Raw genomic sequence first — 23799 nt, forward strand, 5'->3', positions numbered from 1 at the left:
AGCATTGGCCACACACCCCTGAACATACAACCAAAACACACGGTACACATGTTGGTCTCAACATTAGTCAAATGTCTCGGTCCCTGTAGTACTAAAAGCTACTATGTACTGGTTGAAGCTCATTCATGGGCTAACTGAGTGGGCTGCCAGCAAATAACGATAAAAAAATAAGCGCCACAAGTGATGCACCTTTTCAAAACCTTTATTCATAATAATTACAGAATAATTACAGAAATGGTTTTAGTTCAGCAGTAACAACAGCAGAGCATCTGTGAAAAAGAGAAAGCTGAAAAGAGAAGAAGAACTGTGCTTGTGGGGACTGGAAAAGGTCAAAGGTGAAAGTGTCTCATACAAAAGAGCAACCAGAGGCCAGGGCCCTTCACAGTACAAACGACTCCCTCTGCCCTCATTTAGACGTTAAAAAAGAGCCAAACTGATTCTGCCTCAAGCAAGATCAGCAGAAAACATCTCACGAATTCACAGAAGCACATTTCATTTTTCCTTGGGTTACTCACACGTCGCCCTCTAGCCATTCAACAAAGCCTTGGCAGAAAATGCAAAGCAAGTTTCCTTAAAACTGTACAATTCGGACACTGTGTGCAAAGAAAAGAGCCAACTTTGTAACAATTATATACAAAATGTGAGATCTAAAGATTTAACTGTCTGTCTTCGGTGAAAATGCCATAGAATTTCTATGATAAACACTTAGTCCACATTATGCTGTTAACAATGAAATGGATTTTTTTTTTTCCTTGTGCTGAGCAACAGTTCGTCTGTCAGTAAACTAGCAGTTCAGGTTCTTGGAGCTCTTATAAATGTCCAGTAAATTGCCGTGCCATCTCTGAAGGCTTTTATCATTCACATGTCTGACAACCTGCCTACCTGCCTTGAATTGAGCAAAACATATTCAAAGAAGGCAGTGGTTTAATAACTCTTTCTGGAAAAAGAGCACAGAGCAATCACAAGGTCCCTGCATCCTTCAGTACTGCCATCTGAGCATGAGCGTTTGAAACAAATCAAAAAGGAAGAGACCACTTTTATGCCAAGAGACCTTTCCAACAAATCAACATCTGGTTAGACACTTACTACTGGTACACAGAGAAGAAAGAGAGAGAAAGCAATCGATTGAAACAGCGGGTTAACTCGAGTTACACCCAGCACATGGAAAAGGGACACGAGAAATAAATAGATAGATTGGTGCGTTTGAATTGCTCACATTTCAACTAGCCGGGATGTGCCACGTCACCAGACTCTGCAGCTAGGGTTGGCAGTCTCTAACAAAGGTACCTATGAGAGTGAGCTCAAAGTCTGACCAGGTCATTACAGAAATTGTGAGATTGTGTGTGTGTGTGTGTGTGTGTGTGCATGCGTGCGCGCACATATGTGTACGAGTTGTGCTGGAGGCTTTTGGCCACTAGGGGGCGATCCAGGCGTGGCGGAGGCACTCGGCAGCTGTAGCACGTTTCTCGGGGATCAGGTCAAGCATGGGGAGGAGAAAGCTGGTGAAGCTCTGGGCCTCGTCCTGCGTCCATTCGTACTTCTCCACCAGGACGTCCATCAGACCCCACGGCTTCAGCTTGGTGATGTGTCTCAGCTCGCCTGGGGCCAGGACGCATACGCACATACACAGGTACACACACACAAATACATGCGCGCACACACATGCATGCACAACCAGAGAAGAGTTAGCAGCTAATTAGCAGCTGGCACGCACTTGGACAGTTGGATATTGCACGCTTACATACGGGTGCACTCACACAACAAAGAGGACAGACTGGCATCGCAGAGCCCATTCATAAATCATTAGCCACACACATCACACACCTACACCGTGCAGGTGAAGCAGCTATTAGCTGGGCTATTAGAGCTATATGCAGGTGAAGACAGGGCAGGAGTTGGGCTCACCTTTCTTGGTGAAGAACTCCTTGGAATATTTGCCGTTCACAATAAGCTTGCGTGGAACTTTTCCCAGAAGTTCAATTATCAGTGCAATGTGATCTGTTCATGAGAGGGAGACAAAAATAATGATTATGATGCAGATATTTTAGCCTTTCTAATAAATCTAACGCATGCGCACACACGTGCACGTGTTGTCCCTAACAACAAGCACACACAGCATAAAGGCTTCACAGGCCCACGGGTTTATGCATTAAGTGCCCTTATTAAACTTGCATGACTCTCGCCTAAGTGTTAATTAATGAGCACAACATGGTTTAATATTTAACGGCGCTCTGCCACCATTGCAGGCTGCTCCACAGCTGGGAGGAACCCAGCGCCCGACCCAGGAACGTGTTCGCACGGACAGGACTGGGTCAGGGATGACAAACGAGCGTGGACCGTGCAGTTGGGGCTGAGCAGCGAGAGGGGATCAGAGCTGGCTTGCCTGCCAGGTTTTCTGGGTTATATGTTCACTACTGAAGTGAAGGAAAGGAAGGGCCTCTGCCATTTTAACTACAGCGACACCGAGGAAAGGAGCAGGGGCATAGCAGGCAGAACAATGTAAAGGGTTAAATTACCTTCATCTCTGGAATAATCCTCTCCAGAATGCGGTTCAAAAAGGTAATCGCCTGTCGCCAACTCAAATGCCTGGAGACACGCACGACCAAACTACCAGTCAGTCTCTATGTTCACATGTATTACAGTATAAAAACACGTGACTATGCATACAAGTAAAAAAATACACGTTTGACAGCATGATGCGATTGTGCGTGCGCGCGCGCGTGTGTGTGTATGCGCTGGTAGGCAGCGAGCTGACGTTCAGCCTGCTCTCTGTGCCCTTCGCTGTCCGCCCCGTCGAGGTTGTGACATTGTTTTCTCTCCATTGTTATCTGGAGTGGGTTTGAAATGCAGACGGGGCCGGGGGACTCGGCTCCCTCTAAGGGACGCCTGTTACTGTTCAAGGGAAAGTGCTGAGTCAGGGCACCGAGTCGAGGCAGACTGGCAGCGTGGGCCGAGGCCGCACGAGGCCCCTGTTGAACTACAATAACAACAACAACAACAACAATGCTAACTGAAATAACGTTACTGTTGCACTCTGACTGGAAATGGTGGGGTTTTTTTTGGGGGGGGGGGGGGGGGGGGTTTTTGAAGGTTGTGATTGTGTGTGTATAATGTGCGGCGGGGGGGGGGGGGTTGTGTGCTGTGCCCACCATGCATGCTGTGCTCCAGATGTCTGCGGGCGTGCCATAACCTGCTCCAATCAGCACCTCCAGAGAGCGGTACTGTCGTGTCTGAATATCATCTGTGAAGTGTTTGTGCTGAACACAGTCGAGAGGGCAGAGCGAGGGAGGAAATGAGAGTTAGAAAGGGAAAGTGTGAGAGTGAGTTAGAGAGGGTTACAGACAGCGAGTGTGTGAGAGTGGGTGTGTAAGAGTTAGAGTGAGTGTGAGAGAAAAAACCTTAAACAAAACCAATGTGCTGTAGGTACTACTGAGAGACAGACACAGACCCTCAAGCAGGGGGAGGGGGTCTTAAAGGTTCTAAAGGAGTGACTGGAGAACAGGGTCTTGCAGGAGGAACACTGTTGGCTGCCCCACTTACCACCCAGCAGGCGTTGCCCAGGTCAGCGATCTTGACTTGGATCTTGTCTGCGTTCAGTGGTTCCAGGGGGTTGACCAACAGGTTCCCTGCTGCTAGTTTCGCTGTAGGACAGCACATACAGGAGAGGGCAGAGGCACAGTTACGATCAGTGCCGCACTACACGCACCCACAGAAGGACTGCGGGACAGTCCGCAGTTTAAAATCAGATGGGGAGTTTTTGGTGCGAAATTTCCTGCCAATCATGACACGGATCAGCGAAGGGCCACGATAAGGCATCAGATACCTTGGCCGTCTAGGACTCGGGCACTGCAGAATCGGCAGACTCAGCAAAGCACACGTATGAGAGATCGGCGATAGGACAAGTTCTTTTCTACAAGACTATTAGGAATTGGTTCCCAGTTTCTAATTAGATTTAAAAGGGGTCAAGCAAGGATAGCACGTCTAATCCCTGGGCATAAATGAGACAGCACAATGACTAATTAATTAACTACACTGACAGGTAGAAGATATTGATCTTGAAACGTGCTGATGAATGTTGTGACGCATTCAACATAATTAACACCCATATTAATAAATATCAATTACAAGGCCAGTAAAGGCTGCATTATTTCGTTCAAGCAGGAGAGTGAAGCACGTCCAATCCCCAACAATGACGAGATGATTTCTGGCATTGGCCTAAGTACAACAGAGCTGATTTCTAACCATGTAGACCCACTCCTGAGAAGGCAGGTTTGTTTAATTTACCCCTTTGAATGATTTGCGAGCACACCACAAATAGACAAAACAAAAGTGCAATACAAATCCACAAACAGAAAACAAGGAATCGGTTAGAAGTGTGTTAGAAAACCCACGAGACCCAAGGACAGTTAGAAAACCTGGAGGCCTTCTCCATTGGGGGGGGGGGGGTGTAGACACACAACACAGACCAGGAGAGAGGCGGAGGTTAGTACGGAGCACACAAGGCAAGATGGGGGTCAGGGGGCTTCCTCCCACTGGTCTCCTCACTGACCGTCCTTCAAACTCTCCTTCTCTGCGCCTGCGTGCAAGCTTGGGTCCAGCTCCATGGTAGGGACCGCCTCCTCGTTGAGGGGCTCCTGCGTTGCGGGGCCCAGCTTCGCCGTGGGGCCCTCCCCTTCCTGTGCAGCCCGCTCCTGCTGTACCATGGGGCCCTGCGACTCAAGCACATCACAACGCGAAGGTCCATTACCATCTGCGGTGGGGGCGGGGCAGTCGGGCCCGCCCTGTGCCGTGCCATTGCATGCTGGGTAAGGGTTAACGGGATGCGGGTCCAAGCCCTCAGCGCCGCTGTCATAAGGGTTGGTGGGGGTCTCGCTCGTCGCCTGCTGCTGAGAGTCGGGGGCTCTCTCGTCATCGGGGGCCTTGCTGTGGCTGAGGCAGCTGCCATCCATGGCACATTCTCTGTGCTGAGGCCAGCCTTCTGGAGCGCCATCTGCATTAAGCATGAGTCAAGCATTGATCGCATTACTCTGGCTGCGAGCCAATAAGTATATCAGAAACCAATTTCTATATATTAGACATGCCCTTTTTCTAAAGTAACCCACTTAAATATGTAGTAGTTGCTACTAATGTGAAAATACAACACAAATGATGCATGGGGTTTGTTCGTGCCAGCTGTGAGTCACCAGGCTGAATAACTTCACAGCTGAACAGGTTTCAGGTGCAGCTGCGTGCTGCAGTGCTATTTCTGTCATCCAAGCCAGACGTCCCAAGATGTCACCGTCACGTCAATAGCACCACAAAGACTTCATTAGCAGCACGCGCTACTTGAATGCTTTCTGTGCTAACTTCCGTTCTGCACCTGCTCTCTCCCTCTCTACTCCCCCACGCACCCAGGGCGGTCTCAGCTGGGATCTCCTGCAGGGTCTGACTACTGGGAGCCGACGGCGTGCTGTCTGGGGTTTCTGTGTCCTCGTCTTCCTCGTCCTCCGCCCCCTTGTTGGCTCTCTCCAGCCCCTCCATGTCCAAGACACGTTTCTCCAGCAGCTCCGCCTGCCTCCTCTGTTTCTTTTTCAGCTTCTTTCGCTTGTTCTTCGACATCTTCGCTGCCTGGTTGGGGGAGGGGGGGGGGTGAGTGAGAGCACCTCCGCTCGTTACGTAACGGCAACCAGGTACACAGCAGCACAAACTGTCCTCTGATGCATGCAAGACCCTTCTGCTACAGCCAAACCTCCTAGCCCATCGAGCATTTCCAGCAGAAAATCAAACCCAAGTCACAAATAACAAAAATAAAGAAGGAATTAAAATTGAAAATGGACCAATCCTACCTGCTTAGGGACCGGAGCCGTGCTTACTGTAAAATAAGGGAGAGAAAAAGAAAAAAAAAATCCAGCTATCAGTTTCAGCTTAGCACCATGCGGTCAGACAAAACAAACACAAAGTGCTGTTATAGTGATTAGCATGTTGAGAGGCAGCCTTGAAAAAGCTCGAAAGCTACTTCACTGTAGCTCTTTGCAGAGATTCAGACCACTGGGACTCATTATCATGCACTTGTCTGGGGGACATGTTTATTTCTAAAGCCAACCAAATGACTCACAGCTTCCTTTTTTTAGATGTGCACACTCGAATTTAATGTTTGGGTGGTTTGGCTGGTTCTCTCCACAGAGGCGTGATGAGGTATTTTCGCTGATTAAAACAACGTATCAAAATGCTGGCACAGTGGGGAGTTTGTCTGAACTCCTTAGCCGGCACAGTAACGATCTCACAAACGTAGCTCCGCAGGTGCCCCGAGCCCATTGTGAAGGGCAACACAAACACGTACGTACAAGCTGACTATAAAAAATAATTAACAAAGGGAAATGAAAACGAAAAAAAAAAAAATTACAGGACAGCCCAGCTCTGCTCCTGAAGGCTCAGCTTCCAGCAAGCGAGACCTCACCCACCTGCCTTCAATAGCACACTATGACACCTTTTGCCCCACTGGAGGTGTTGCAGTAGGGTTGGAGCCAAGCTCAGCAGGGCCCTGGAGCCTCGAAAGCAGGACGCAGGGCACTGCCGGCAAATACATGCGAGTGGGCGTCACCTGCAGAGCCGGAAGGGGGCGGGGCTCCGGACCTCTGCCACTCAGTCGCCTCTGCCGCCAGCCTCCTGACGTACGAGTCGTTGACGCTCATCAGGATATTCTCCGGCTTTATATCTGTGTGGATGATCTTGCACTTGGTGTGCAGGTAGTCCAAGCCTTGCAAAACCTACAGGAGAAAGGTTGAACCTAAATCGGAACCTGTTCTCTGCAAAAGACCCTTACACTCCATAGTCAACAGAGTCAGTAGTTATGAAGCTAAAGCCTTCGTGTAAATGATGTCAAATACACTGCAGGCCAAAACATCAAATATTGTATATGGAGGTGGGGGGGTGGGATTTTTCACACCAGTGCGTATCTGTACTGTCATACTGAAATGCTCTAATCACTGCTCTCCAAAGGCCTAAGTGACCAGTGCTATGAGGAGTCTTTACAGGCTATGACGAGGTGGCTCTCCAAACCGTACCGCTGCGTTACGGGACGTGAGGTGTGAGAGCTCAGTACCTGACGGATGATGCTTTTAACGCAGGGGAGGGGCAAACCCTGGTAATTGGACTTGATGATCCACTTGAGCAGGTGGTGACCGAGGACCTCAAACACCATGCACACATCTGGGAGTGGCCAGAGTCAAGGTCAGAAGGTCAGACAAACAGCGTTGAGCGCCAGGAAAGGGGCGGCGACAACAATACTTTAAACGATAAAGTAGATTTCTTATCTCGCACAAAAGAGTGGTACACTGGTGTGGTAGCATGTCTCTGGAAACACTGCCGTAATAGTGGCTTGATTGAGCAGATGCTGCATGCAAAACACTCAAAATCAACAAATAAAAACAAAAATACAAACACCACAGCCGTTTTCTCGTAGTGTGTGTTTCCTATGCAAATGATGGGCGAGTGCAGCATCTGTGCAAGATGACTTACAAGCGCACTTAATATGCAAGCGTCGTCATATATGCAAATCAAAGGATACGAGTACCATTGACGCCTGAAATTTTAAAGTCATCGAGCAACTGCACCACTTTCTCTCTGCTGGGATCGTTGGGGTCGGAATTTCGCACCTAACCGAGGCCAACAGGAAGTTCAGACATTTCTCAGACAGCTTTCAAGTCACGAAACACTAACACAATTTCCTTTTTATTACATCTTAAATGTTGAGCTTTTCTATTCAGAGGAAATTGCCTCCCTTCAGTTATGTGGGGAGGGGGGGAAAAAAAAATCATTTATTACTTCCAAACCTGAGTGGAATATTTTCTAGAAATGTGCTGACGCAAAAGGCATGTAACACAGTGATTCATCACAACGATCACCATGGCAGCAAGGGTGTTGGAAGCTGCTCACCGCACGCAGGAGTTTGATCTCGTCCAGGGCTGTTTCAGTGTAGTGCTCTGCACTCTTCACCACCTTCATAGCCACAAAGCGCTTTGCTCTAATACACATACACAGGCGGCCATAGTTTTATTAATTAAGTCCATACTCACTGTCCAACTATTAAAATAAGGTATCCCCTTGGTGTAAGGGGTCTCCTTAGACTTTATGAAGTACTTGCGTACTTCATAAAGAATTCCTAAAACGTACGTTAGCTACTTTACATAGACATAAATGAAGGCACTGTAAACTGCCATCAGTACAACAGGATAAAAGTTAGTTGTGTGTAATAAAAATGTTTGGTTTTTTTAATGTATGCAGAGACTAAGAGTGTACAGGGGGAGAAAAAACTAAACAAAAACAGTCCTTTGGTGCAAACGGATCTGACCGAAAGAGACCAGAGTAACCAGCAGATCCTCACAAATGGAATTAGAACTCACTGGATGTCCCATGAAAGCCACACAGTGGAGAAATGACCCCAACCCAGCTTGCGGATCACGTGGTAGCGCCCATTGAACAGATCACCAATCTTCACATGGTGATAACCGCCTGCAGAAGATCACCATGAAATCATAACTACTGAGAAGCCCACCTCTGTGTCTTATACAGTGCATCTAACATGGCCTGGTGTCTGAAGGATCAGGTGTCTCCACACTCTTCCTCCTCCTCGCCCCATTACCCTTGCAGTAGTCGTTGGGGTCCTCTTGCTCCTCGTCGTCCGAGCCTAGGATCTCCTCCTCCTGCTCCTGCAGAGTGGAATCCAGCGGCTGGGTGGTGCCCCGTGGGTGGGGCTCGGTCCTGCAGGGCGGAGAGCGCACATCATTACCGCAGCGACCCCAGCAGCCACGTCCTGACCAACAGGCAATCAGAGTTCGTTAGGAGCAGAGCTCGGAGAGAACTTGCATGCAGCTCAAGCCGGGTTTCCAGCGGGTTTCACCACATTAAAAACAACAGCTATCCCAGCCCATTTTCGGTTCAGCCGTTAGTAATTTCTGTGAAGACAGGCGGCAGTTGGGAAGAAAAGCATTATGGGAGTGAGCGCACTGTGAAACAAGCAAAGAGAGCACTGAAAAGTTGAGCTTTTCTCAACTCTATGCAAATGACAAGAAAACTTCACTGGACAACAGCCAATTGGCTCTACAGCGTATTCCGTCATGCTACAGGCTTAAATCTGTGCTGTGTGGATGGGGATTATCACTGGTGTGTCAGGTTTTCCTGTACTTCTCAACACGACTCTGCACAAATGCAGAGACCTGGCTTTATATGGGACACAGGATTTGCCTACAACTCCACACATGCGCGCGCACACACACACACACACACACTTGCTGTGGACCGATGAAGTTGCTTGCTTGGTGACAAGCGTTTCACTTCACTGGAGTGTAAATGTACCGTTACGGCGAATCTGACTTGTTATCGGTGCACCTAGTTATCTCATACTGAACTATGCGGAAAACAGCGTGATTATGGCTCACACGCCTGACCAACTGCATACGAAAGATCAATGGTACCTCACTGAAGTTTTGGAATGACTCACACATGTGGTCGTTATCTCCGGCTGCACACTGCACGCTCCTCTCATCCTCCTCCGAGCTGCACAAGGAGCCCGTTATCCTCTAATCCTGCTTTTGCTCAAAGAACCCTGGCCACGTCCGACGAGAACGCGCTGTGAGACGAGGCGGGAGGCCACAAGACGAGGACGAGCCTCGCCCTCCTGCGCCCGCACGTCGAGAGGTCGTCACCCAGTTACGAAGCCAAAGCTTCGCCGGGGCAGTTGTGTTCAACATTCCCCACAATCCTGCTGTACTGTACTCACGGACGGTTTCCGCAAGGGGGCCGTGGGGAGAGACTCTGGAAGCACGCTGCTGAGAAGAGGGAACAGTTGGTAGGCTTCGCTTGCTGGCATGAGCAAACCTTTGTCCGAAAAACCTGAGGCTGATGCTGTTTTTTTAGGTAAAAGCTGTTTGTTTTGGATTGACGTCCAGTAAAACAAGTCAGTGTTTGCATTCCCTGAAACAATGCCTCAAGGAGAAAGAATTTATAGGATTTGGGTCACTGTTCTGGCTATCAAAGTGGAACCTCTTAAAGCATACCAGGAATTTAGTCTTATAATCAACTGTTTGGTCCACTAAGAAAATATTAAAATTAAATAATCATGTCTTTGGTAAGTTCTAGAGAAACTGAAACTTTTGATAACAGGTGGCACAATGTATTACTTCCCAGACTTTGTGCAATTTTGGTTTTATGGAGGCGTGGCTACATCTGTACTGTACAGAGATACTCACATCCCCCACTTTAACTGAAATATCACAAAGGGGCATTTCATTTCCCCCTGGGACACTGGGTTTAATGTTGCTATTTCAGTAAGAAGCTGTTTTCTGTTAGATTAAGATCTGTACTCCACGTCAGTCAATAATGATTCGTGATCTTTAAAGACAAGAAACAAACAACTGAAAGACTCTGAAGGACATCAAAACTGGTTAGTTAGCAGTTATGTGAATTCACAAGCAATTCTTAGCAATCTAATCCATTACGATTTCAAAGGTTTTTTCTTGTCTTCCTGTCTGAAGTAGGAAACGATCTAGCACATAGACCATGAAGCTACAGTTGGGTTTCAGTCATTTGGAAGACTCCTGGCCAAAGCTATTTGCATATTCATCACTATGATGGTACATGTGCTCCATAGGAACCGAACCCATGACCTTGGTGTTACTAGAACCATAGCTGCTCTACTACAGACAGCTGGACCAGTAACCAGACCGTGCATCTCACTTCAACATGTTCATTCCTAGCAGTTAAGTCCTCCCTTTGCTTAATTCAGACACAATGGCAACATTTGTTGGGATTTTTGCAAAGAGATTCTTTCAAATCTCTGGTATCAGGCTGCAGTTTCTGCTACTGAAAAACAGCGAATAGATAGTTTCTCTAATTCTGCAGCATTCACTCATACTAATATCTAGCAGCTAGTGTGGAGAAGAATTTGTACTGCATTTCAAAGCATGCACTGAAAGACAGCTGACTGCTTTAAATGAGGTTGCCATGAATTTAGCCTTTACGGGAATATATCACCTTCAGAATAAGAACATCTACCTTGCGCAAAAAAAACCTGCAATGATTATACAATCATAACCTTCAAAGTGGTCAGTCTACAAATAAAATGAAGATGCCATTCTTTTTTTAAATTTAATTTGTATAGATGCAGTGAGCACAGAAAATAGCGTTATAAAGGGGACTATTAGAAAGGACTGAGAAAGTGCCTTAGGCAGAGAGCATGATTAAATAACAAATGCCAAACACAGCCCACCGCCTCTACGATGACAAAACACGGCAACGGTGAGGGTCTCATCAGTGAAGACCTGTGCGTAATCCATGCAGGCTCCGTTTCTGGCGTCCCTGTGCAAGACAGCACATCTCGTTTCTGCACCTTCGCAGGGTTTTAAAAACCAACACGTCGGAAGCTCAAGTGCTACAGGCTCAAATCCTCAGCAGGTCCGGGGGGGGACGCGGAACAAAAGATCTCCACCGAAGGCAATTCCAAGCTTAGTCATAGAGAAGATCAATTAACAGCGAAACAAACAAATGCAACACAGCCAAAAGTTCACCTTCATGCTCCTCAATCGAAAGCGTCAGACTTCACCTCTCAGACAAGTGCCATCCATAAAGTTTTGCTCGAGGCATCCGTCATGCTGCTTAATGCCGAGATCCGTTTATTCATCAAAGCCTGTAACAGGCCACTCACAGCAAAGCAAAGCTGGAAGGCAGGTACCACTGTACCGTCCTGACACAGAATGACTGAGTTTGTCACCAATGTAAAACATTGTGCAAGCTAATGAACGAGTCTCTAAACATGTTAGCGACTGGGATACTACAACCCAGGACAAGGAAATGGTGAATTGAAGTAACGCCATTCAGTGGCAGTCAAAGACAAGCGCTAATCCACAGATAAACACAGCAGCCCGACATGAGGCAGAAGAGAAGCCACAACTGCCTGCTGGGCCACAGCATCCTGCTGCACTGGCCGCTCTCATCTCCAACCACCACAAAGCTCAAATCTGTTCTCCCCTCTGACAGCGAGTCCATGCAGCCCACGCAAGCAAGGCAGATCATCTCTGTTCATACCAAAACAGTATGTTCTTAGGATGGATGCCATGCTCCCTGCAAGAAACGCTCCAGGGAAAGAACTCGGGCGGCGGTGGGGCGGAGTGGAATTACATCATTTTGTCTCGTAATGTTAACATTAGTGCGCGGGGGGGGGGGGGGGATGGGGGGGTGGGATGAGCAAGCCAAGCATCTGGTAAGGCACTGTGGGTGTTCCCATTTTCTACTGTTTATGGTGGGGACAACGGACACTTCTGTGCATTGGCGAGATTCCTTGAATTTCATTATGATGAGTCTGGACTGCCACTCACCCCCACACACTGCATGGAAAATAAGCACCACTCATCTTACATAACCTGCCTTAGAAAGCGATGTCAACGTTTATAGCTCGCTCGCTCTCACTTGCAGTTACACACACACACACACACACACTCTCACATATGGTGAAACCTATTAAATGCTAATCCCTTAGCTGATTAAATGCACTTAAAAACAATTTGTGGCGTCTCAGTAATGACAGATCCAGACAAAACACCTCAGAGAGAAAAGTTAGACAACCCACATTTGCCTTTCGAGGCAAAAGCTTTCTTCATCACATACATGGGTGAACCACTGCCTGACACTGAAGGAGGAGTCGTAACGGAGTCGTGTCCCCGCAGCTGCCCAGTACTCAGTAACCCTACCACTTGCGCTCTGGCCCGATCCGGACGGGAACCGCAGAGACCCGGGGTTTCAGAAGGCACGCGGCAAAGCCACGGGGCTCGCTGGCAAACCAGCCCAGAGAGGAACCTGAGGAACATGGCCAGGAACGTGGGCTTTTGTTTTGGTTTTAGGATACAGTAAGGACGTGAGTGTTGCTTGTTGGCAGCTTCCAGTGAGGCAACTCCCTCGAGTTGCCTTGTGAGCGGTCATTGTAATGCTATGACAGTCTATGATGCAGTCAGCACAGTGGCGCTCACACTTGTCCGTCCGTCCGTCAAGTGCTCGGAGCAGAGGAATGCGTGAGCAGGACAAAACTCTGGCACACGCAGGGTTAATGTACAGCACAACTTTCTGAAGTTCAACACCCCCCCCCCAGCCCCGCACATGTACAGAAACACACACCATGACAGTCGGTTCTCAGATTTGCACGTGTTTAGGTCAGACACCACAGCTAAAGACAGCCACAAACACAAACTTCACTGGCTGCTTTAAAAAAATTAAAAAAAAAAACATTACTAAAAAGAAAAGGCTGTTTAAAAAAAAGAAAAGAAAAAAAAAGAAAAAGGAAAACGCCAACTCTTCCCTCATTCCCACTGCAATGCAGTAAGGAAGGCAGGAGCAGAGGAGATCCCAGAGTAGTGGAAAGCTGAACAACGTTTCACACCAGCTTGCATAACACGAAGCACTAGTGCACTGCACCTGACTGTGGTGAATGCATGTAGGCAAGACGCATCAAGAAACACAGAGAGGCAGAAAGAAAGAAGCGAGACAGAGGGGAGTTGGAGACAGAGAAAGAGAGATGGATGGAGAGAGGAATTTGAGAGCGACAGAGAGAGACTCAGCAGCCTTGTTACAGCAGCTTGCTACAAACAGAATAAGGTAGAGAGGCAGTGGAGGAGTCTGCTGCTTGGGAAGCTTCTACCTCCACCCCTCCATTTCTCCCCTATCCGCCCCTCCACTCCGATCTTAAGCCAGTTCCCAAAGCCGCGGCTGCACCTCCGTCACGGCTCCTGAGCAGACCTGAAGGACTCGCATGGCGTGATCTGTTACTTCAAACAAGCCCCTAAAAAGTAGTTGATGGGGTCCTGCTCGCCTGGCTGTCCTCCATCACAGGGGTCTCGTCCTCTAAATACCCTCCCCGCAGCACCCCCCAAAGGAAAACCCCAAACCCTGAACACTGACACTTAGCTGGAACAACAGCAAACAAACAAACAACAAAAATAACAACAAAGTCGTCTTGGCTACGTGCTCACCCCCAGAGCTCTGGAGGGCAGTCGGAGGTGGCGGGGGTACCCGCTTACCTGCAGGACGCTCGGATACCCATGAGGGACGGAGGTGACGGAGGCGGCTGTGGCTCACACGTGAGAACCAGAGCCATGAACCAGAGGCGGCGGCTGCACACGAGAGCGGCGCCAGCTCACAACAGTGCCACTGCACGCTGAGACGGTGCCGGAGCGCGGAGCACAAATGCTCGCTCACGCACGCTCGCACGCGCACTCTCCCTCCCCCTCCCCCAGTCTGTGTCTGTGTCTCTCTCTCTCTCTCTCTCTCTCTCATACACATGCTCCTCTCTGTTACAAACACCCTCCCTTTCATACATTCGCTTTCTTTTTCTCTCTCACACATTCTCTCTCTCTCGCCGTCATTCTCTGCTGCCGTCAGCATGGACAGCCCGCCCCCATCTCTCCAAACCCTCTATGCTCATTGGCTGGAGCAGCCCAGCACTGCATTGCAGGTAAAAACAAACAAATAATAAAAAAAAACCCACAAACACAATGGAATGAATGTTATGATTTTAACACCTAGTTTTTCTAACAAACTGGCTTCACCTCCAAGAAGTTTGCTTGATGTACCTCTGTACAAAATGTCCTCTACTTCACCACACACACACACACACACACACACACACACACACACACACACACACACACACACACACACACACACACAAATACTACTCATACATTACTGCAGGTGTTCTCTGTTGTATTTCCTGCGAGAAATCTACTCATCTTAGGGAACCTAAGACAAGGTTTACTGATCGTTCGGTTGAACCCTCTCAGACCATCAGACTTAAAGATTCGTCCTTTCCAGTGGGAAGATATTTTAATGCTACTACACGCTGCTTTAATGACAGATCCCGTTTGCACTGGCAGCTGTTGCTATGGCATCAACGAAGTTAAGAAACTCAAAGAAACAGAACTAATCACTCTCGGAACTTTAGAACCACATAAGCTGGTTTCATCTTCAGACACACCTGCATGTCTGATGATGAAGCAGCTGTGCTTCTCTGGACGTGGTGTGCGCTTCACTGCTCTACCATCTCCTGGAGCAGCCCCCTCAGCTTCTGGCTTACTTTTCCTTTGCCATTTATACTTCCCCACTTCCTTTCCATTCCTCTTGAAGAAAGAATGTAGACTAAACCTAACATCACAAAGGGTGTTTGAGCTGACTCACTGTAAGACAGGCAAGCTGTCAAAGGAAAGTCATCTATTGGTTTCCATGCTTATAAAATAGAGACTAATGCATTCTTGTCAAGACGTAGAGAGAGAGAAAGAGCAATGGATGGCTAGAGAGAGAGAGTGAGCAAAAGGCCAAGAGCAAGAGAGTGTGAGTGAGTTAGTGTGTGTGTGTGTGTGTGCGTGTGTGTGCGCACGCACAGATAATATTGAACTGAATCGCAACCCACTCCATATTGCAACCCCACATTAAAGCATGGAGACAAATCAAGTGAAGAGAAACGGATCACAGACGTGACTCTCAATGCTTCTCAGCGGCTGCAAAGCCACCTCTGCAACAGAAAATTTGTGCAAAATGTAGGGCACCATCAACAAAATGGATCCATAATCCACAGACACCAATACACCTTTTAAACTAGAGGCAGCTGCTAAATTGTTATATGAGAAATTCTAACTGGAGGCAAAACGGAGAACCTCCCCCCCACACTGTTTTAGGGTGTTGTCACTGAGCTGAGAGTTCATTACGTTTGGTCAAGTGTAAAAGCTGTTATGGAGGCCAGGATCGCCACAGAGCACTGATCTCTGGTCCTTCTGAAACTGCTGGTCTGGTGCGGTCCACTGCATGTGTGCAAGCTATCCACTCCCAGCGCCGCGTGATTGGTTTGTTTTGTCATGTGACTGCTTTGACATCTCATTACTTCCCTTTTCAAGTGAGATGGCAGGGAAAGGACTGCAATGTACATCATTGAGAGTCTTCATATGATAATCCCAAGTCATCACTACGATCCATAGGTATACGTCTAAAACCACACTTCCACAGGAACGGATAAAGCTTACTGTGCTTGTACAGACAGCATCGCGAAAAACACACATCTCATTGTTTTCACATGCCGCCAAAAGGGGTGCCACCTGCCCACTGAATTTAATCCAAGGAAAATAATAAAAGCGGTAAGCAGAATAACTTGGTGGCTAACATTTTGCAAACTAGCGTGAGAAAAGTGGCGTATGGAATTCCGCAATCGATCCAAGGTTCGGATGGAATTCTGTGTGTAAGCAAACCCTAAGCCCCGCCCACAACCAAGCCTAAAATCGGTCCTGGGGGCAAAGTCAAGCAAACTCAAGTAGATGGGCCAGGCGCCCTCAGAGATCTACAGTGGAGACAGATGCGCGCGCACACACACTTTACTCAGCCCACCTCACACCTGCCATGACATCATATCGTGAGGTGTGTGCACTGGAGCAAAATGCACTGGAACAGACTCAGGACTCCAGGACATGCCAGGCTGCTGCAGTGGCCTGTGTACAGTAAATGTTGGGCCTTTGCATGCAACCTGAGTCACCAATAATAGCATGGGGGGGGGGGGGGGGGCAGTTAGAACGAGGGCAAGTCTGTGTGCATTTGTGCACACGTGTATATTATCCGCAGTCAGGTTTAAATCACCACTTCACCAAGTCTTTGAATATTAATGCTACATTAATGCCAATCTAAAAATGTAAACTACTCAGTCCAAAACTTAAATCAAGGATTTCAGTAAACAGTAACATTTTTTTCATACATTTGTTTAACCCACTTAAAAATTCCAATTAGTTTACTCAGTATGTTCTCTACATACACATTTATGATTTAGTAATGTATTCTGAAAGCGAGAGAGGCAGGTCTACGACGCAGTGCTTCTGTTCACCCGGCACACCTGGTCCTGTTCAGTGGTGGCAGCAGTAAACCAGAGAACAAGTCCAACTACATGCAGGCATTTCAAAACCCAGGCACAAGCTGTTATTTTATGAAAGTTCTGAACTTCTGATTGCAACAATCACATGTGAAATGCCAAATACTGATCTGAGAACATTCATCAGACAATAAGAAACGTCAAAACTATTCATTCCCCAGAGGCAAATCCTACTTTCTGAACAATTTTAGAACTTCTTCCTTGTGACTGAGACGTGAATCTGCAGAGAAACAGAGCCCCAAACCTGAACTAGCTTCTCTCACTAAAACTCGCTACCTGCAATCGAGCCGCAGTCACACTGAGCGACGCGCTATGCCTTCCAGTAAGACAACAGCCAGAAACCCCAGGAAACGTTCTCGCGTACAGGACAATGCGGCATCTGCAGTGAGCGTCTCCCAGCTCTGTAACTCGGTGAGTGATGAGGCTACGATGATCTCTCCAGACACCCATAACCCAGTACAGCGTGGATACACCAGAGCCCTGCCTGCAGAGCGCAGCCAAAGCTTGCACGTGTGCATAACCAAAGCACAGATGACATGTTCTACTGATGGACCGTCTTCACCATCGGGACCACAAAGGGCTGCAGGACAAGCCGGGTGCACTACTCCATACTCTGGCCCCACAGGGAGTGATGCAGGACAGTATCCCGAACACAGCCAATACAGGATACAGCGCTATGGACGAGTCAGCATATTCAGGGTTTGCCCCATAGACACCATGTATGCTTATTGAGACACACACATAATCGAGCCAGCCTCTTGGCCGCCAGCGTTTGCCAGTTGATTAAAAATAAACCAGCCCATCGATAGTCAGTGATACAATCCCATAGCTGCAGCACAAGCCGAGCTCTTTTTCCATTCTCACACACACACACACACACACACACGGCCACTCACTTGCACCTCAGGCCGCTGGCCAGCTTCACCACAGCTGTGTTGAGGGAGACGATCCAGTCCAGGAGCCACATGGCGGAGCAGATGGAGCTCAGCCTCCTCTTTCTCTTCCACTCCTATATCACTTGTTTCTGTGTCTCTCTCTCTCTCTCTCTCTCTCTCTCTCTCTCTCTCTCTCTCTCTCTCTGTCTTACGCTCTCGCCCTGCACACGAGACTGCCTGTCTGCTCAGTGACCGCTTCGACACTACTGTGCACCACTGAGGCAAAGAACAAGGATGTAAAAGGGGGTGGTGTGGGGTGGGGTTTGGGGAGTGCAGGAGGAGTTGGTTTGGAGAAACCGAGGGGGTGGGCAGTAGGTGGCTGAGCTTCGCAGGCTGACACACTTACACGCTGAAGGGGGACAGGACACGCGAGCGCGCGACACGTGCTGAAAGCAAACGCACCCAGCTGACGGACTGCGGCAGTGCTGCGATGGGAGAGCTGAGCAGGGTTGCGTTGCTGCGCTCCACACGCTGACAAGCTTTCTGCAGGACCAGCATTCTGCTGACTCCCAGCAGAGCCCTACATTTTAGAACTCAGCCTCACTTCACTTTCACATACAGCCCAGGCTGCTGGGCAAAAATACGCAACTTAAAAAATTTATCACAATTTGTTACAGTTCGCTGCAAGACCAAATACACTCCAGCCCCAAAGCTGACGAAAATCTATGCTGTGGTTTAATTAACAAAAGTGCTATTATTTATTTGATATGTACCACACAATCTAGCCTGGCAACAAAATCTGAAAAAACAAAAAGTAAAAAGTAGGTCAAACTAACATTTAGTAACAAGGTCAGAGATATAAGGGTGGTGGGCTATGAGAAAAGTTACATGCTGCACCAAGAACCAACAGTGTCAACACATGCTCCAAACATTAAGCATAACTCAAGCGGGAGGCTTAATCTTGTATGCAGTCCACTAGTACAACACAAACACGTGCGACGTGAAGGAATCTGGGTCTTGTAAAGGTGCTTTTTGGGCCATTGCCTTCGCTGTACCTTTTGACAGTCATAGTGGGGCCCTGTTCTGAACTTCTGTCTTCTCGGAAGCAGCTGTTCACATGGCAGTGTACTTTACCCGAGCTGGCCAGAAAACATTTGAAATGTTAGGACTGCCTGCTGACGCGAGTCCAACTTGGTGTGTGTGGGGAGAGAGGAGACAGAGTGCAAAAGAGAGGAAAAGACAGAAAAGAAAGAGAGGCACATGCCGACACCAAAAAGTACCAACATTTGCCAATAATAATTTGCTCTTCTCTTTCCAGGCTATTGTCCCTACTGATAGTTCTATGTCTTTACCACTGAACCACTATCCACTTTCTCTGACTTCATTACCAAGTCATCTTCCTCTTTGTGTCAGCTTGACCCAGTTACAATTGCTTTTGTCTGTATTTTCACTCCTATAGCTCTTCCGATTATTTCATGTTTTCCTTCAAGTACTCTTCCACCCTCTGACGAAATTGCCGCTGTTAGACCACCACTTAAGTCTGGGTTAGCTCCGTCCTCAGTGGCCTATTACAAGCCCATCTCCAGTCTCCCTTACCTAGCCAAAGCCATGGAAAGAGTTGTACCCTCACAGCCTCAAGATGTTAAGCAATAATCTGTATGAAGCATTTCAGTCTGGCTTTCACGCTGCACATTACCGAGTCTGCTCTCTTAAGAGCTGAAAATGATCTGCTGCTTTCAACTCCTCAGTTTCCAGAACATTTTGGTCCATCTTGATCCCACAGCAGCTTTTTACAACATTACATCATTTCTAGATTGTCATCTCTTGGTATTACTGTCTTAGCTCTCAATTAATTAGTCAGACAACAATTTATATTTACAGGTACACACATTATCCACTGCCTCTCTTTTTTAAGGAGTACACCAAGGATCTGTCCTCGGACCTCTTCTTTTTAGTTTTTCTTTTTCAGTTTATTCATAATCATGGCTCTAAATGCACAAAAACATTCAGATTTATATTAGTACCGTTTCCCCTACAGCATCTTCCCAGGCACTGAGTTTATGCATCATAGATCTAAAACTCTGGCTGCATAATACTTGCTTGAAACTTAATGCTGATAAAACCGAAATTTTCCTAACATGGTCTAAATTGCTACTTTCTGCTTTCTCAAACTTCACTGTTGATAATGTTCCTATTAGGTCAGCTCAAGTTATTAAAAACCTTGGTTGTCTCTTGAGTCATCCCTCACCTGCATTTTATCACCTGCACAAAATTGCGTGCCTTCGACCAGTGCTTAGCGATAGAGATGCAAGAATGTTGATAAATGCCTTAATTTTTCCCCCCACATTGATTACTGTAACTCTCTAATTTATGATCTCCCTGCTAAACTGGTCAACCGTCTTCAGCGCATCCAAAACCTGACAGCTAGAGTCTTTCCATCCACCAAACACTGTACACATCACACATCCATCAGCAACTGCACTGGTTACTTATCTCCCAGGTTAAGTATCAAGTCCTTCTTCCAACTTTCAAAGGTCTTCACAGTCATGCTCCGACACATTTCACTGAGCTCATCCATCATCACTGTCCCTCTTGCAGCCTTATATCCTCCAACTCTGGTCTACTCAACTCACAACCATGGGTGGCAAGTCCTTCAGTGCCACTGCTCCAAAACCTTAGAACTCTCTGCCACAATCTCTTTAACTGTTCTACTCTGTCTTCCTTTAACATTCAGTGTAAAACTTTCCTCTTTGCTTATTATTCTTCGTAGTTTTTTCCCCCTCCTCCTAAATGTAAAAAGTGTCTTTGAATTTGTGAAAAGTACTATATAAACTGAATTTGGATGCTATAATAATAATAATAATAATAATAATAATATTATAGCATCCAAATAGTACCCATAATAATAATAATAATGTTATTATTATTATTATTATTATTAATACACAGAGTGAGAAATACAGACAAAGAGAGGGTGGAAGAGTGACTATGACATGAGGGCATTAGCCTTGGTGTCTACCATAATGTGTAACATAAGACTACACAGGAGTGGAGGATCTGCTGGCTAGACTCCAAACTCAAGAACGAACAACACATTTGCGTACATGTGTACCCACACACACACACACCCCATGTGCACACACACACAAATACACACACTACTAGTGGTGCATGAGCAGCACATCACACAGGCTCTGAATCCAAAGTTGTGCAGCTACTCTATTTTTGGCTGTCATACTCAAAGTACTAGCACAATCGCAAATCCACGACAGCTTCAAACGAACCCTGAAAAAAAACATTAGACCCAGCACTGGCTAATCACATGTCATTTAAAAGGGAGCTGTGACAAAAGTGAACCCATACACACAATACTGGGAGTGGACTCAGTAACCCTGCTTGAGAAGAAACATTAACGACGGGTGTGTCGCACGAATGTGTGTGTGGCATGGTGGCAGCGAGAGTACAGAACACCTGACTGAGACAACAGCTTCATCAATAATCGGCAGGGGGGTTTGCTGACCCTTCAACTGGGTCAATCCAGTAGGAGACAGGTGTGCAGTGAGCACAGAGACCCCAAAGAACTCCAGCACCTCGACACACACTCAGGTTCAACACATACAACCGTCAAGGGTTTTATTCAGACATGTGAGAAAGAAAGAGGCTTCCCAGTATGTGTATTTAATCACTGGATGGTTAACCCAATTTCCTTACAAACATATTGTTTGCTTAACAACTAACTGCCAACACACATACATTTTGGGGAAAGAATGGAAGTAAAAATATGACTCTCCCCCCTTGTGAGCAGCATCCAAAATAACTTGCAGAAGCCTTCATAAAAATCCATTTAATGCATGTTTTGCCATGTTACAAATTTATTAGAAACATAAACTGTATATACAGTTCTTGATTCTACTACTTGAAATGGTGTTTGAAGTGTGCTTCAGTGTACCTGCGTGTTGCGGCTATGGGATATTACACCTGCTCAAAGCTGGTCTACAGCAGTCGCCGTCGGGGAAGACTACTTACTTTTTGCCAGGCTTTTTCGGCTTACTCCTTTTCTTCCTCGCTTGGAGCGCAAGCACTAACAAGGCACGGGAACACAGAAAAACCCACTTCAATTATTCATTATTTCTTAACTTTTCTAATTCAAACCGTCGTTCGCTAAACAGGGAGATTAACTTGGATGTAGTACTAATTTCATCATCTTGCTATAGCCAGTTATCAAGCGTGCAAGATGATATACAACAGCAGCTAAGCTGCATTGACAACTTTATCAATTTTGACAACTAACCAGACGAAGGTACATGCTTATTGCACGACGCACATTAAAAGGTAAACGACAAATGAATTACATTTTTACGTGAACGCCGAACAGCTGACTAGAAAACTCCCAAGATGCCCGAAAACCTGACTGAAGCGGTGAAGGTTGGCTGGCTCCAGTTAGCGTTAGCTTAGCCAGCTAACCGACGCGCTCTCGAGACGGCCAGCTAGCACAATTAGCTCGCGCCGTGTGCCACGCGCGCTGACGTCGTCGGTGGGCAGAATCAGAACGGCGCGAGTTACGCCGTGACCGTTCACTCTTAAAAGTTGTTTCAGGGAAAAGGGGTTCGCGGAGAAAAGTTTATCTTCAGGGCATCGTGCCACCACAGCCGAACAGATGCTTTTGAGTGTAGTAGCTAGTGGTTTAGCCGATAAGCTAGCTCGCCGTTCGTTTGGTTCGCGTGGTCGTTTTTCCCCGTATAAGACGCGCTCAACATCGTTTGACTTCGTCAATATTACAACCCTTCAAGCTTATTTCCTGCTTATGACTGTAAACGACTTGCTTACGGGTAGCTGCCCAGCTACGATAGCCGTTTAGCTTGGCCAGTCCACGCTGCCCTGTGTGTGTGTGTGTGTGTGTGTGTGTGTGTGTGTGTGTGTGCAGGACCCAGCGGGACAGTACACGCACGGACTATTGTTCACTAATCCTCGCAAGACAGCCGACGTCGTTGCTTTTGCAAACGTTATTCTGTGCCCTGCCACAAACCCGACGTAGCGTTGTTTGATAAGATTGCACGCGTGTTTGTCCAAATGCTCACCTTTCTTTTCCATGTTGCAGCGAATTGCCGGCTCGGCCGCGTGTGCACCATCAACTTCGGCGCAGGCGTCGTGCTGTAAAAACTTCCACAAACTAAACTCCCGTTAGCCGCACCCAGCGCCTTCCTTTGCTCAGTCTTTTCAATTATTTTAAATATACATCACTGTTTCGGACGTGGAATAAATCATGTATGAGCAGAACAATACACACAGCAACCATGTTCGATGTATCTAATGAGTATTTTGTACTTCATCTCCTGATTTTAGAATAAAATAAACTTTCATTATTATTATTAATCTTTTGGCGCCATCTCCTGGCAAACAGTACCGAGACGCGCCACTGTGGCGTTAGATAACGTCTATCAGTCCCTTAACACGTTCGACGATTAGTCCTGCCAAAACGTTGAGACTGACACATTTTGGTTTTCAAAGTTTACTGCCTCAGAGTTTTGTCAGTTGCTTATATGGTATAGTGGAGTACAATTATAAGCATAATTGTAGAAAAGACTGTTTCATAAGTCTTTTTATTGACACGTACATCCAGTTTAAGCAAAAACGTAATATTTACCGTGTTGGCCCTTCTTTTTTAAGACTTATGCATTTCACCTCGGAATGCTGGATAGCAGCTTCTGGGCAAAATCTTAACTGATGGCAACCCATTCTTGCCTGATCAGTGCTTAGAGTTGATCACAGTTTCTGTGCTTTTGTTCAGTCCTCAAAGAGGGTAGACGAACACAGGTTCGCAGTGGGATTGAGATCTGGGGAGTTTTCTGGCAGTGGACCCAAAAATTCAATGTTTTGTTAACCAAACCACTGACACTTTTGCCTTGACATGATGCTCCGTCATGCTGGAAAAAAAGCATTGTTCATCACCAATTTAATCCTGGATCGTTAGAAGTTGCTCTTGGAGGATGTTTTGAT

At 47.0% G+C, this 23799-nt stretch overlaps 1 protein-coding gene across 6 annotated transcripts; it reads right to left on the reverse strand.

The window, feature by feature from the left end:
• Positions 1 to 186: 186 nt before the first annotated feature.
• srpk1b (SRSF protein kinase 1b) lies at positions 187 to 22986 on the reverse strand. 6 transcript variants are annotated; one of them, XM_035520415.1, is made up of 17 exons: positions 22881 to 22982; positions 21829 to 21883; positions 18858 to 18941; positions 8621 to 8739; positions 8382 to 8490; positions 7915 to 8002; positions 7547 to 7634; positions 7082 to 7188; positions 6581 to 6746; positions 5826 to 5851; positions 5391 to 5607; positions 4550 to 4990; positions 3541 to 3641; positions 3150 to 3257; positions 2517 to 2586; positions 1906 to 1998; positions 187 to 1599 (listed from the first exon to the last, which is right to left on the reverse strand). In XM_035520415.1, the coding sequence occupies exons 1-17, from the start codon at positions 22891 to 22893 to the stop codon at positions 1415 to 1417; spliced, it is 2070 nt and encodes a 689-aa protein (XP_035376308.1). In that variant the 5' UTR covers positions 22894 to 22982; the 3' UTR covers positions 187 to 1414. The 6 variants fall into 6 exon arrangements, with proteins under 6 accessions (XP_035376308.1, XP_035376313.1, XP_035376312.1 ...); XM_035520420.1 differs by lacking the exon at positions 22881 to 22982 and adding an exon at positions 22155 to 22283; XM_035520419.1 differs by lacking the exon at positions 3150 to 3257 and having other exon boundaries at positions 22881 to 22986.
• Between the last annotated feature and the right edge of the window lie 813 nt (positions 22987 to 23799).

Source organism: Electrophorus electricus, chromosome 20, assembly GCF_013358815.1.
Source record: "Electrophorus electricus isolate fEleEle1 chromosome 20, fEleEle1.pri, whole genome shotgun sequence".
Lineage (NCBI taxonomy): Eukaryota > Metazoa > Chordata > Actinopteri > Gymnotiformes > Gymnotidae > Electrophorus > Electrophorus electricus.

Coding starts and splice junctions, on each gene's coding strand:
- srpk1b (XM_035520415.1), bottom strand. Junction 5,852..6,580: donor GCCCCCTTCCGGCTCTGCAG/GTGACGCCCACT, acceptor CTTATTTTACAG/TAAGCACGGCTCCGGTCCCT. Junction 3,642..4,549: donor GAAGGAGAGTTTGAAGGACG/GTCAGTGAGGAG, acceptor GCTGTCCTACAG/CGAAACTAGCAGCAGGGAAC.